Genomic DNA, 13,820 nt, shown 5'->3' with positions numbered 1-13,820 from the left:
GGATGAATGCCTCCCGTGTGGCTTCCTTTCGGTGTTCCTCGGCGCTTACGGCCCGGAAGCTGCAGTCTTTTCCCAGCTGATTCAGAGCTTGCAGGAACTGATCGATTGTCTCCCGGCTGCTTGCTTGCGTGTGTTGAGAAGATGTCGTATGTATACCTCGTTCTTGGGCTTCACGTAGAGCGCTTGCAGCACGTCGATCGCTGCTTCGTAAGTGTCGCACTCCGAGAAGAGCCTGTACACGCTGGGCGAGACATGATTCACGAGAGCGGCAAATTTGTCGGCTCCCTCCTCGATGATGGTCAGATAGTGTGAGAAGGAACAGAACCAATGCGACCATTTCATTTCTGCGTCAGCCGCGTTTGGGTCTGCGTCGAACCTCTCTGGTTTGTAGATCTTGTCCATCGTTGGTTGAGAGAGCCGAGAAAACCAAATGGAATAAATTGAAATGAGAGCGAGAGAAGAACCTTCAGAGTTTAGGCTTTATTCCATTTGATTGGAGCCGCTTCTGTGGGCACACCGGGGAATACAGGTTCAGCTAGGAGTACATAAGCAGTAACGTATACATGTGCGATTAATCATTGCAGACTAAATCCGCGTAAGCACGGAGTTCGATATAATCTCCATTCTCACCAGTCAATGAGCACCTTCAGTTAACGAGCATCAAGTGAACAGCCGATGTAAATGGCAATGCCCCGGGGACAACCACTCGTGTCGCGGAGACCTCCCCTTATACGCGAGACGCACAACATGTGATCCCGCGTCATGTCCCTCAATTCACCACATACTGCTTTGGCATAACTTTCAGAAGAACTGTCAACAAAAACATCTGCACCATTTTTTTTTAGTTTTTATTATTATTTTACTTGCATTTACAGGTTTTGCCCTTTTTGCACCTATTTTAATGTTGAGGTGCATTCATGCAGTAGGGGGCCATATATTTATTAGATCGTCCCCCAGGCAGTGGAAGACGGGGTTTTGCAATCACTTCTGTGTGTATGTCCGGGCCGTAACTTTTTACGGTGAAACCCAGCTGTCATTGACACATTGTGTCATTTGAGCTTTTGTCATAAAATTTTCAACAAAACTTTATTATGAGGATATGGAGAAGGCAAATTAATCATTTTGTTCACATAATTTTCATTATTATTATTATTATTATTATTATTATTATTATGATTACACTGAACAACAAGAATTTTTTACTGGAGATGTGTAAAGTGATTTAGACTAATTTGGGTACGCTGATTTCAAAAATCATAACCGTTTTGCTGTATCACGTCAGGATTTTCAGTAACAGAAATATTCCCATTGCCTAGAAGTCAGGATTTCAATGAAATTTACAAAAATTCATTTATTCATTTATTTCATCATGAATGCTTCAAAATTATAGAAATTACAGAAAAACTCCACTAGAATGTAATTAAAAATGCTTTAGGCATTTGGCTTTGCGTTTGTGCTGCTCTGTGTCAGTTTCACGATGCAGGAACCAGCAGAAATCGCCCATCATGTTCGGGTTGTGCCGCCCTTGGTAACGCGTCTCCATGAGTGAAATCTCTTGGTGGAATCGCTCGCCGTGCTCATCCGAGACTGCTCCCAAGTTGTCAGGGAAGAAGTTCAGGTGCTGGTGTAGGAAATGGATTTTCAGGGACATCCTGGAGCCAAGTTTCCTGAAGGACTCCAGCAGCTGCTGCACTATTTCTTCATAGTTGTCCGCGCGCTCGTTCCCCAAGAAGTTGTCCGTCACAGCTTTGAAGCTCCTCCACGCTGCCAGCTCTTTGGGGTTTAGAGTTGTCGGAAAAGTTTCGTCCTTCATAATCTGTCGGATTTGCGGTCCAACAAAGACACCAGCCTTGATCTTGGCCTCCGACAAGGTGTTGCCAAACTTTTCCTTGAGGTATAAAAACCCACGCCCATTCAGATCCATTGCCCGTACAAAACTTTTCATCAAGCCGAGCTTTATGCGGAGTGGTGGAAGGAAAACCTTGGCTGGGTCGACAAGGGCGACATGCTTCACGTTGTGTCGACCAGGTACATGCTCTTTTCGCTCTTCCCAATCTTTCTTCGTCCAGTGATTCTTGTCGTCTCTGCTATCCCAGAGACAAAGGAAGCACATGTATTTCGTGTAGCCTGACTGCAGCCCTAACAACAGCGCCACCACTTTCAAGTCTCCGCAGATGTGCCAGTTGAAGTCATTGTACTTGATGGAATCAAGCAGCTGCCGCATAGTCTCATAGGTCTCTGTCATGCCGAACGCGTGAGCCAGTGGGACTGATGGTTTCTCGTTGCCATTGTGGAGCAAAACAGCCTTCAAGCTGTTCTTCCCCGAGTCGATGAAGAGGCGCCAGTCTGCAGGATCGTGATCACACCCAAGTTCTTTCAACAGACCGTTGATGTCACTGCAGAATGTCATCGTGTCTTCCATCTCAAAGAACTCAGCCATGTCTCTGTGACGTGCTCTGAACAAGGATATCTTGGTGTTAGGTTCAAGTAGATTCCACTGCTGCAGCCTTGATCCAAGCAGCTCTGCCTTCGCCTTTGACAGCGAGAGATCTCTTACAAGATCATTTAAGTCTCCCTGGTTCAGAAGGTGTGATTCTTGAGTGTCGGGTTCAAAAGGTTCATCATCACCATCCTCTTCACCACTGCTTACAGCTATGTTCTGATCAGCTGGAGGTGTTGGAACGGGGTTCTCGTCATCATGAGGCACAGGTTTACGAGCAGAGACGCAGTCAGCGTACTTGATGTGACCTTTATTCTTCTTGTTGAAGCCGGCGATGCTTGTGCAGCAGAAATAACAATCATCATGATGATTCTGCGGCTCATGCCATATCATGGGCACCGCAAATGGCATGCTCGCGCGCTTGCCCACCAACCACTGAGTCAAGGTTGTGTGACAGCTTGTGCAGCAGATGTGTGGTGCCCAGCTCTGTTCTTGGTCCCCCACCTTACACCCGAAGTAGTGAAAGTAGGCGGCCTTCATTTTCACTGCTGTAGATATACTTCGCTGTTGATCTTTTTTGGTATACCGACCACAGACATAACAGAAGTTGTCAGGATGATTGGTACAGGAACGCCTACTCATCTTTATCTGAAAGAAAGAAATATAACACAAGTTAACAACAATTGTACGAAATAGACATGTTAAAGACATATGTAAATTTCATTGAAATCCTGACTTCTAGGCAATGGGAATATTTCTGTTCCTGAAAATCCTGACGTGATACAGCAAAACGGTTATGATTTTTGAAATCAGCGTACCCAAATTAGTCTTAATCACTTTACACATCTCCAGTAAAAATTTTTTTTTGAAATTTGTTGTTCAGTGTTATTTGACCCTTTTTGGCTTTTTTATTTTTCAACATTTTTTTTTTCCTCAGCATCTACTTGCCCGATTGAAACAATTTTCAGGGTAGGAGCGACCCCCCCCCCCATGGAGAATATTTTAATAATAATTGTGACATCACAGGTCACGTGATGTGGCAGCCATCTTGAATTAAACGCATGAAATTAAAGTATTATTTCTCAAACTGCTAATCGGAAAAATTTGAAACTTGGCACATTTCATTCTACTCTCAATGGGGAATGAGGGATTGTAAGGATGACGTCATTGGTGAAGTGTTCGACCAGTTTAGACCAGTATTTAATTTAAATCCTTGTTTACCATTGAGATTCAGTGTGTGTATCCAGGCCATAACATTTTTACCAATTGAACTTTTGTCATCAAATCTTCAACAAGCCTTTATTATGAGATTGTGGAGAACACAAATTAATAAGATGTACAATTTTTTTGGCTGTTGTTTTTGTCAAGTTTAGTTTGAGTACAAAGCCGATGCGGACGGGCTTTGTATTTTGAGATGCTTTCTAGTTATGTTTTTGAATTTTGAAGACTTGACCTTCGCATCCCTCACCTCCCCATTCATGTGCCATGTATGGCTCTTTACTTCCCTCTCCTTTGGCCATGTCTTCCTTTTCTCAATTATAATTTTTGAAATTCAGTCTTATTCCCCCATGTGTTGTAATAAATAGATAGTCTCCAGGTAAGGAATTAATAGTTTTCCTCCAAGCCTTTCTTTTCTCTCTATCTCTACACTGTATATTTAAACATCTTCATCTATCTCACCAGGTAGAGTTGAATTGTCCTCGTGAACAAACCTGGAAGTTGAGCCTGTACCGAGGGTACTTGGCCGTGTGCCTGCCCGAGGAGCAGCACCTAACAGCTGTTGAACGCCTTGTTGAGACAGCCAGTGCTCATGCCATCCGAGAGTGGCGTCGTTTGCCTCTCGTTGTATCGCACGTCCATACTCCTCTCCTACAGGTAATGTGGCCTTTCTCTATCCCTATGATATCTTTACCTTTTGCCCTCTTCATCTTATTATTCTGACCCCTTAAACTCAATTTCTGTTCAAATGGCCTCCCCTTCTCCTGCGCTTTAGGCAGCCCAACAGATAATGGAACTACAGGAGGCAGCTCAGATCCATACTGGCCTTCAGCCTGTTAATCTGGGTCGCCACACCAGCCTCCACGACATGAAGGCCATCGTGAAAACATGGCGAAACCGTCTCCCAATGGTGTCAGATGCCCTTTCTCACTGGAGCAGCATCTTCATGTGGCGCCAGCACCATTACCAAGGTGATATTTTTTAAAGGTCCTCACTGTGGCAGCGTTAAATGTGATACACACCTCGTTCAAGGCACAAGATGTTGAAATACTCACTTCGGCATAATGTTATTAACTGTGTAAGCTCTCCCCTCTCCAGCCATTGTGTCAGCTTACGAGTCAAATCCTCAAGGCGACCCTAGCGCTAGTCATGCTCTACTTGGAGTGCATGCCTCAGCCTCTGCTATCATCCAATATGGGAAGATGGCACGCAAGCAGGGTCTGGTGGGTGTTGCGCTGGACTCTCTGAGTCGCATCCACACCATCCCCTCAGTGCCTATTGTTGATTGCTTCCAGAAGATTAGGCAACAAGTCAAGTGCTACCTGCAGGTTGCTGGAGTCATGGGCAAAAATGAGTGCATGCAGGTGAGTCAGTGCCACTAGGTTGGGTTCAGTCAGGCTCTTGCCGATCCATATTTTTTCAAGGTGGCAAACCTGTGATGTTGTCCTCTTGTTGTAGGGTCTGGAGCTCATCGAGTCGACAAATCTGAAGTTTTTCACAAAAGAAATGACAGCAGAGTTCTATGCTCTCAAAGGAATGTTCTTGGCACAGATAAACAAGTAAAATCTGCAAATCACATTGATACCTTGATTACATCACTGTCATCACATTTTCAATTTGTAATGATCATTTCCATAGTTTTTGTGAAATGTAGATTATATATCTTTGTCCACTGCCTAACCTTTGTGGAAGGTCTGAAGAGGCGAACAAGGCATTCTCAGCAGCAGTGCAGATGCATGACGTCCTTGTAAAGGCCTGGGCCATGTGGGGGGATTACCTTGAGGCTCTGTTTGTCAAGGAGCGGCAGTTGCATCTCGGTTCTTTCGCCATCGCCTGTTACCTGCATGCCTGCCGTCACCAAAATGAGCACAAGTCTCGTAAATACCTTGCTAAGGTATGACCATGAATCGGGCTTGGCACACTGTTCAAGGCTGCAGCACCACCTGGACAAAGTATCTTTCTTTACGGCAGTTCTGATTCTGTTTTTATTGTCATTTAAATTGTGAGGTTTTGCTCAAATTGCCTAGTTTGGTTTGCACTTTGATGCAATCAACAGGACAATGAATGAGGTATGCAGTTCACTGTGGGAAGGGAGGAGAAGCTGATGTTTTGAGTATTCATTCTTCATCGGAGCAAAAAAGAACCGTTTTTGCGCTCTTTTGCTCCAACGAAGGATTAACGCCTGAAATGTCAGCTTCTCCTTACTTCTCATGATGGTTAGCATACTTCATGCAACAGCCTGTTGATTTCATCCACCCTTCTACCCATCCATCAACACAGATCGGCACTAGCTTTCCACCAGAAAAACTAGTTCCTCATTCTTTTCTTGGTTTGTGCTTCTCTGGTTTCTGATGTTGAGATAAAGTAACTATTTTTCCTGGTGGAGACTGCCTTTTCTCAAGTGAGAGAGTATCTATTGGTATTCATTAATTAATGTGGCTTTGTGCTGCCAGGTGTTATGGTTGCTCAGTTTTGATGATGAAAAGAGCACCTTGGCTGAGGCTGTCGACAAGTACTACGTGGGAGTTCCACCAATCCAGTGGGTTGCCTGGATTCCACAGTTGCTCACGTGCCTTGTGTGTAGTGAGGGCCGACTCCTTCTTAACCTTATCTCCACGGTATTTCAATTTGGTTATCCACTCACTTGCTCGAGTATTCATTAACTTATTCAGTTTTGTGCATATTTATTTGTTCATCTGGGTGCATGCTTGCTTGTTCGGCTGGTTGTGCCTTCTATTTCAGTGGTATATTTGAGCCAATTGGTTTTGTGGAAGTTCCATTGAGAACTTGATTGGGATGTGATCAGTGGCATCTCAATTGCAATGTGGACTATGGCTGGGTGGTAATGGTCATGTAGATCTCTAATACACACATACATGTACAGTACACCAAAAGCCCAATCACATCTGTCACCCATAATTGGAGGGAACAACCAATCAGCTCTCACCTAATCAATTATCCCAGCTGTGACTAAGACTTTATAATTGGTTAACCCTCTGTGTTTCTAGCCTAAGAAGGCTGCATTAAGTAAACCCTACCCGATTTCCTCCACAGCTGCAAACATTTACAAGTAGCACATGCATTATAAGGTTTTAGCCGCAGTTGGAGATGATTGATTACGTGAGAGCTGATTGGTTATTCCTTCCAATTACGGTTGAGAGATGTGATTGGGGCTTTGGTATTTATGAGTTGACTGCTATCGGCATTGCACATGATACATATTTGCCAGCCTCCCTGGTGCATATTTCTGTCTATATTATCGTTGACTCAACAATAAACAATGAAACTGGTCCGGCATCTGATGGTGGAATGTAGCATTGAGGGTCAAAGCAGCTAAGTGTGAGCCAAATTGTTTCAGAAATCGTGAAAAAAATCAATTTTCATGTACAGTGAAGTTGTTACAGCATAAAAAAATCCAAGATTCACTGAACATTTTACAAAAAAAAGTTTATGAAAGGGATTGGTCATCACAAAATATCATTTTCAAAATAGGGTAGGATTTTTTGATTTGGTCAGGCTGACATGCAACTTTTCAGCTCAAACAACAGCAAAGTCAGCTCTAATGATTGGTCCAGGACAAAAACATTGTAGTTTCGGGGTTTTATAGCTTGTACCATTGTTTCATAATGCTATGTGAACCATTGTTTAAAATGACTGTCAGCTCATCGATGACTGTCATTTGAAGGGTCAAAAACCCAAAATTGTCCAGAAATGATAACCTGAATAAAATACTGCATCAATGCTATCAGTAAGCTTAGTAATATAATCAAAAGCATTTATTATGGAAAATGACATGAATTGCACAGAAAAATCACCTTTCTGAAAATGTGACGGACCGGTGGAGAAATTTTCATCGGATGATATTTTCACTAATAGGGGGAATAAGGGAATGATACTTGGTATAATATAATATATATAATATAATATAATATATAATAAGGGAATAATAAGGAATGATACTTGGTCAGATTAATCACTCCCATTGTATTTGAGTATATAACCAACAACAATTTAATTGCCATGTTTTAGTCTAAATATTGACTGAAATGCAAAATGTGACGGACCGGTGGAGATTTTCACTGGCCAAACCCAATTTGCTAGCCGAGTCATATTAGTCTGGATGCAGAACTGGAATTTTACCCTCGGTGTGTTTTGGAGTACATACACAATTTTATTGCAGATTCCGGTAACATAGACTATACTAAACTCAAATCCGAGTGATGCCACTGTGTCACGCTTGAGCAATTTATTTTGGAGCAAAATTCAAAATGGCCGCCATCAAAACCGTTTTTTGGCCGTAACTCGGCCAAAAATCGAGATATGAACCCGATTTCAGTGGCAAACCCTATGTTTTGGGGGTCAAGGAATACACTGATACGTTTAAATAAACCATACAACTCATAATAATAGTCTATATTGCAATTTTTCTATTTAGATATAATCTTTTGACTGAAAAAATATCGACCGAATTATTTTCAGCCGTAACTATGCCCAAAATCTATATGAACCTGATTTAAGTGGTAAACAGTATATTGTATTGTAACAGTATATTGTATTGTATTGTATATCTTTATTTCCAACAGTACAGTTGAGTAATACAATGATTAGGTAACTACAAACTATAATTAATTATATTAACACATTACCAAATAAACGTAATAAGCAAGGTTTACATAAATTCAAATCCAAAAAAGGGGTCTGTACATGCTATCAACTATGAATACACTGATTTGTTGCTGATGAACTTCTTTCATTCTGCTTTCACTCATTCTCACATACAAGACAGCTGCATAAATCAAATAACTAGTGTTCACTCAAGTTCCACAGCTTCGCTTGCTGATACAGACTTTGTTTGGTCGTTCTGACATTCCTCCATACCATGGCAGCCACAGAACAATGAACAGGAGAGCCTGGCAGCAGAGCAACTACATATATTCGTTGCACAGGGTCGCACTGAGCTGCACCCACACCTGATCATCTTGAGAACATTATCAGGAGCTCTGATGACATCCGAGGGCAGAGACACAGGGAGCAACATGCTCGACACTTCTTCATGTGACCATCCATAACTCGTTGGATCGATCAATGGTGGGTCTGGATCTAATTCAGCCCGCCATATTGCTGCCTGCAAGTGCACCCTGAGAATGTGTTGGATGAAAGCCACAGTGGTTGGTGGTAGAGTTTTTAACTCTGGTGCTGATGTCAGCTTCTTGTTAGCCATCTTTGAAGACCAGACATCAGATCGAATAGCTGACATGTCTTCTGTTTCCTGGGATCCACAGCAAGCAGCAAAGAAGACAGTTGCTTCAGATATGACATCTGGTAATTCTGCATCAAGATCACCAAGATAATTTAATTGACGACCATCTTTGAGGTGTTTCACAATTGTGCCTTTTCCGATACCCCACAGGTAGGCAACTGTGTCACATCCAGACACCACATGTGCTGCCAGAACTTGGGTGACAATATGTGCATGCTTCTGCACTGTCGCCTTGATGTCAACAGACGATCTTTCACGACTTGTACCAGCCATCACAAGGTTGCATGCCACTTCCTTCAGTTGGTAAAAATTCAACAGCAATATGAATACATCTGTGTCGTCTGAAATTACCCAGATACTTGGAACTTCTGATGAGGCTAGAAGAACCATTTGTTGTACCATAATATCATCGGCTTCTTCGTGAGTGGTTCTTAAGTCAGGCCTCTCTACTACTTGGTATTCTGCAATTTCCATAGGTATTGGGTTAGGTCCAGTTAATATGAGCTTTGTGTTGGTAGAAAATGCTTCAGGATGGTCTTTGATGTAGCTGCAAATGATATTTATTAACTGGACTTTGTTCTCTGTCACTGTCAAAACGATCTTTTGTGCAGGGAATGGCATCGTCAGATTCAGCTGGTGTCGTCGACTGGCATCTTTGCCTACACGAGCGGTTCGCGTGACTTTCTTGATGCTGTTGTCATAATACCGGTCAAAGACCAAATACGTATCACATATCTTCAGGTTATCTCTCAAATAAGAAAGAAGATTCTGCACATAGTCCTCTACTGTTCCTTTCGATGGCCATTGAATCACCCACAGCATAGCACAACCATCTGCAATGATTGCTCCATCAGCTGGAAACATTCTGTCAGACACCTATCCCTGCAATTTCTGCTTCAAGACTGCTTTCGATTTTGTGATTCGCATGTCACCGTTATCTTCAAACATAGAAGGCGGTACTGGGGCGAGCTCAAACTTCAGGATATCTTTCAGGTTGATGTCCCTCACTGCCTGAAGGCCCAACACTCTTGAATATATGAGCCCCGTGTCATATACAGGTGTTTGTCCGACCTTTATCTGCTTTCGGGACACTGACATCGTGACTACTTGTTTGCTGAGCGGCTTGTTGAAGCTGTCTGGCCATTGCTCCTCATACTCCTTCATCTGCTTCACTCCTATGCCAACAGAAATGTCAGCGTTGACAATGTTTGGACTCATTCTTCCAATTACAATGTTCACAAGCCCATCCGGGTGATTCTCTCCACCCTGTGTACTTTAAACATCATCAACACAAACAGTTGCTATGGTATCAAAACAATCATGATATGAAGATACAAAAACGTCTTGCTTTCAAAAGAAAATTGATTAGTCTACTGATAACAATACTTTACTGTTAAAGAACACACAGTTTCGCATGTTTCTTTAAAAATATCCAAGCATATATAACTTACTTGATCTGTTGACACAGTTCATTGATCTTCATGGCAGCCATTTTTTGTCACAACTGTACTGGGGAAAAACTGCTCTGTGAAAAATTATTTTTTAACACTTTTCTCAATTTGTCATGAAACTGAATTGGAACCGTGCTACAGCTATATATAAACACAGTAAAAGCGCAATAAAAGCACATCAGCAACCTTTCGGTGTCTTCATCGTATGTACCCTTGATATTATTTGGCTCAAGCTTTATAGGTCTAAACTTCAACAATTGGTCAATAATTTATTACAATTTTAGTCAAAATATGGTATCTGATTTACCAATATTGCAATATGGACTATTTATATGGATGATATGGTTTATTTAAACATATCAGTGTATTCCTTGACCCCCAAAACATAGGGTTTGCCACTGAAATCGGGTTCATATCTCGATTTTTGGCCGAGTTACGGCCAAAAAACGGTTTTGATGGTGGCCATTTTGAATTTTGCTCCTAAAAAAATTGCTCAAGCGTGACAAAGTGGCATCACTCGGATTTGAGTTTAGTATAGTCTATGTTACCAGAATCTGCAATAAAATTGTGTATGTACTCCAAAACACACTTTAGCCAATGGCTGCCAGACTATATCAGTTCCCTAATCCTGATGGTACCTATTACTCAAAGAAACTTTCAAGCAATATCATTATATTAGAAAAAATATTTATTTTCTATTGGATTGGACTCAAGGGAATTTATAGGCACCAATAAAAGCCTTCTAGTGTAAAAATGGTCAATTTCGACGTTTTCCGTCAGTTCACATGGATAGACCCTTTTCGAGCTGATCCAATTCTATTTTCAAATAATATTGGGGCTATTTGTCATAAAAGGAACCAAGACTATCATAAAAATTTAAATAATGTCAGCCCTACAAGAAATATCATTAATTTACAAATGTGAAAATGAAAAACAGGCCCTTATTGACAACTTCATTACAAATTCCCCAGAGTGAGCACATGAAGGACTCAATATAGACCAGGAAGACCATACATTTTTAGGTCACCTCTATCATCTCAGTAGAGATGACCTAATTAACCCCAGTCTCGAAGTCTGTCCGTCCGTCCGTCGACAATCAAACCGAGTGGAGACAAATAACCAATAGAGGTCGATGAGACATGTACAACGATATAACTTTCAAGGTCGTCCAAGGTCGAGGTCAACGTCACGAGGCTGTTAAAGTTGCGAAAATCTTCGATTTTATCATTTATCAAGAGAGATCAAATGTTATTAGTGATTCAGATACTATGGACTATTATCTAGAACAACACAAGCCATTTTTTTTAAAATTTGCTCTCGTTCCGATTTTATAGCCCTTCAAACTTCGTTTTGATTCCCCGTATGGGCCGTTCATAAAGTACGTACATACAAAAATAAAAGTATTTATAAATTAAGAACCGAGACTCTCCGAGACAAATATTACATTTGAAGCTTTTGTCAGATTTAACTAAAACATTGGAACACAAGTTTATCTGCACACTTACTTTCATTTATGACATTAACATTGTTTTGAATGTCAATTTGTACTTTTATTTTCATAAATGACATGTGCTGTGATATTAAAAGAAAGGTAAATTACACCGCTCGGGACTGCATTGTCATGGCTTACAAACATCGGTTCATAAGGAACTGCTGGCTTTGCAAGCAATTCGCCATGTATGAGGGGGGGGGGTTGGTGGTCACAAGCCTGCATACAGAGGGGGTGGGTGGTTTTGAAACCCGGAAGTAGAGCGTACGTACTTTATGAACTGCCCCTATTCCCGTCTGGCACAGAGTTACTTTCGACCTCTGGCAGAGATGACCGGCACTCCCTCTCAGGGGTATTTTTTTTTAAAGATTTTCAAACGCTTGTTTGGACTATCTCCTCCAAAATTTTGTTTAGTAAACTTTAGGCACACTGATCACTTTCTACAATGAGGGTTCCCTGAAACACCGTGGCTCACACTTCTCTGCGTTGGGCCTTGAGTGTCATGTGAACGAGTCCACCATACACACATTCCTTCAACGCTGACTTCCTAGAGTTTATAAACAGAAAAAGGCAATGACCCTGAACAGGTGTTCAACTCTGACGAAATGACGATTTTCTCCAAGAAGATGGATAACAGGGTGTACATCTCCAAGGAGCAGAAGGCAGCACATGCGTTCAAGGCTTTCAAGGATCATCTTCCACTAATTTTTTTGTGGAAATGCATCCAGTGACTTTTAATGCAAACCTTTCGAGTCATCACACTCCCACTGACTACGATGATCCACTGGCCTCAAACAATTAACACCTCCTGGATCAATGTGGCTCAGGCTCATTTTACCCTTCTTCTGTGTGGCTATGTAGCAGGCAACTTTGTCATGCTCTCAATGATCCAACAGTCATCGCAAGTTCTGCATCCACATCTTTCTAACCTCCACCCTCACCCTTATAGCAGCAGCATCATCGTCCTTCCGAGCTAAAGGCCCAGTCACACCTTGACGTTTTAGCCAGCAATGGCAACGTATTAAAATGTATGTAAAACGCTGGCTTACGTTGAACTTTTGATGTTTTTTTTTTAAGATTCGGACGTATTCATAACGACTTGATCTTATGCATAACGTATTAGTAACGGACACAGAACATTTCGTTGTGTTATAGATAACTTATACCAACGAATGCTGAACCTGTTGTCGGCCTTCACAACCTATGCCCAACGATAGTCTAACTTATGCATAGCGCGCTGCACGCATCGCCGACGATGACGTGGCGTAGGTTATGAAAAGGCTGCCGCACAACGATTCAAATCATAACCGCCGCAGAAATGGAAGTGTCAACATCGCAGTCACACATTGGCGATCTTGCCAGCGTATGCCGACCTCTGAAAAATGCGTCTAAAACGCTGGCGCACGTCGAATACGGTATGGGTAAGTTTGGTATGCGTGAATAGAACGCTAAAATATGCTATCATACGTCGTAGTAAGTGGAGTACGTCTTGTAATTTTGAACATGTTGAAAATTTTACGACGTACTTGCCGTATGACACACGCTCCGCATGCGATGGGAATAAGTTGTACGCACGATATACGATCGTTGACACACATCGACACACATTACTTGTAAGGTGCTCATAAGTCGAAACACGTCAAGGTAATGGTTAGCGTCAGTGTTCCAGACTCCCTGTTTTTTTTTTTCTTCGGTATGACAGTGTTCAGTGCACAGTGCGGTTATGATTTAAATCGTTGAGCGGCAGCCTATTAATTATATTATATTATAGCCGCACTAGAAATCGAAGTGTCAAAATCACCATCATACCGAAGAAAGGAAGGAAAAAAAAACCTAAAAAAAAAAAAACCAAGGAGTCTGGAACACTGACGCTAACCATTACCTTGATGTGTTTCGACTTATGAGCACCTTACAAGTGACGTGTCTGTCTGTGTGTCACCGATCGCGTAACGTGAGTAAAAC

At 41.9% G+C, this 13,820-nt stretch overlaps 1 protein-coding gene across 10 annotated transcripts in view; it reads left to right on the top strand.

Moving 5' to 3' along the window:
* The window catches only part of TRRAP (transformation/transcription domain associated protein), a 242,696-nt gene that overhangs the window by 170,367 nt on the left and 58,509 nt on the right, over positions 1–13,820 (top strand). For 9 of the 10 annotated variants that reach the window (XR_015051923.1, XM_085858090.1, XM_085858089.1 and 6 more), the window contains 6 exons: positions 4,124–4,315; positions 4,434–4,629; positions 4,757–5,022; positions 5,117–5,217; positions 5,351–5,552; positions 6,112–6,276. Coding sequence is in view for 9 of the 10 variants with exons in the window: in XM_085858090.1 (XP_085714216.1) it covers positions 4,124–4,315; positions 4,434–4,629; positions 4,757–5,022; positions 5,117–5,217; positions 5,351–5,552; positions 6,112–6,276 (1,122 nt within the window). In the remaining variant the exon portion in view is untranslated. Of the gene's footprint in view, positions 1–4,123; positions 4,316–4,433; positions 4,630–4,756; positions 5,023–5,116; positions 5,218–5,350; positions 5,553–6,111; positions 6,277–8,544; positions 9,317–13,820 lie in introns of those variants that run through there. The other variant, XM_085858094.1, reaches the window with a different exon arrangement.

The sequence above is a fragment of the Eptatretus burgeri genome, chromosome 15, assembly GCF_056783735.1.
Source record: "Eptatretus burgeri isolate ZD-2024b chromosome 15, Ebu_testis_v1, whole genome shotgun sequence".
Taxonomy (NCBI): domain Eukaryota; kingdom Metazoa; phylum Chordata; class Myxini; order Myxiniformes; family Myxinidae; genus Eptatretus; species Eptatretus burgeri.
This window is presented reverse-complemented; position numbering and strand designations above follow the sequence as displayed.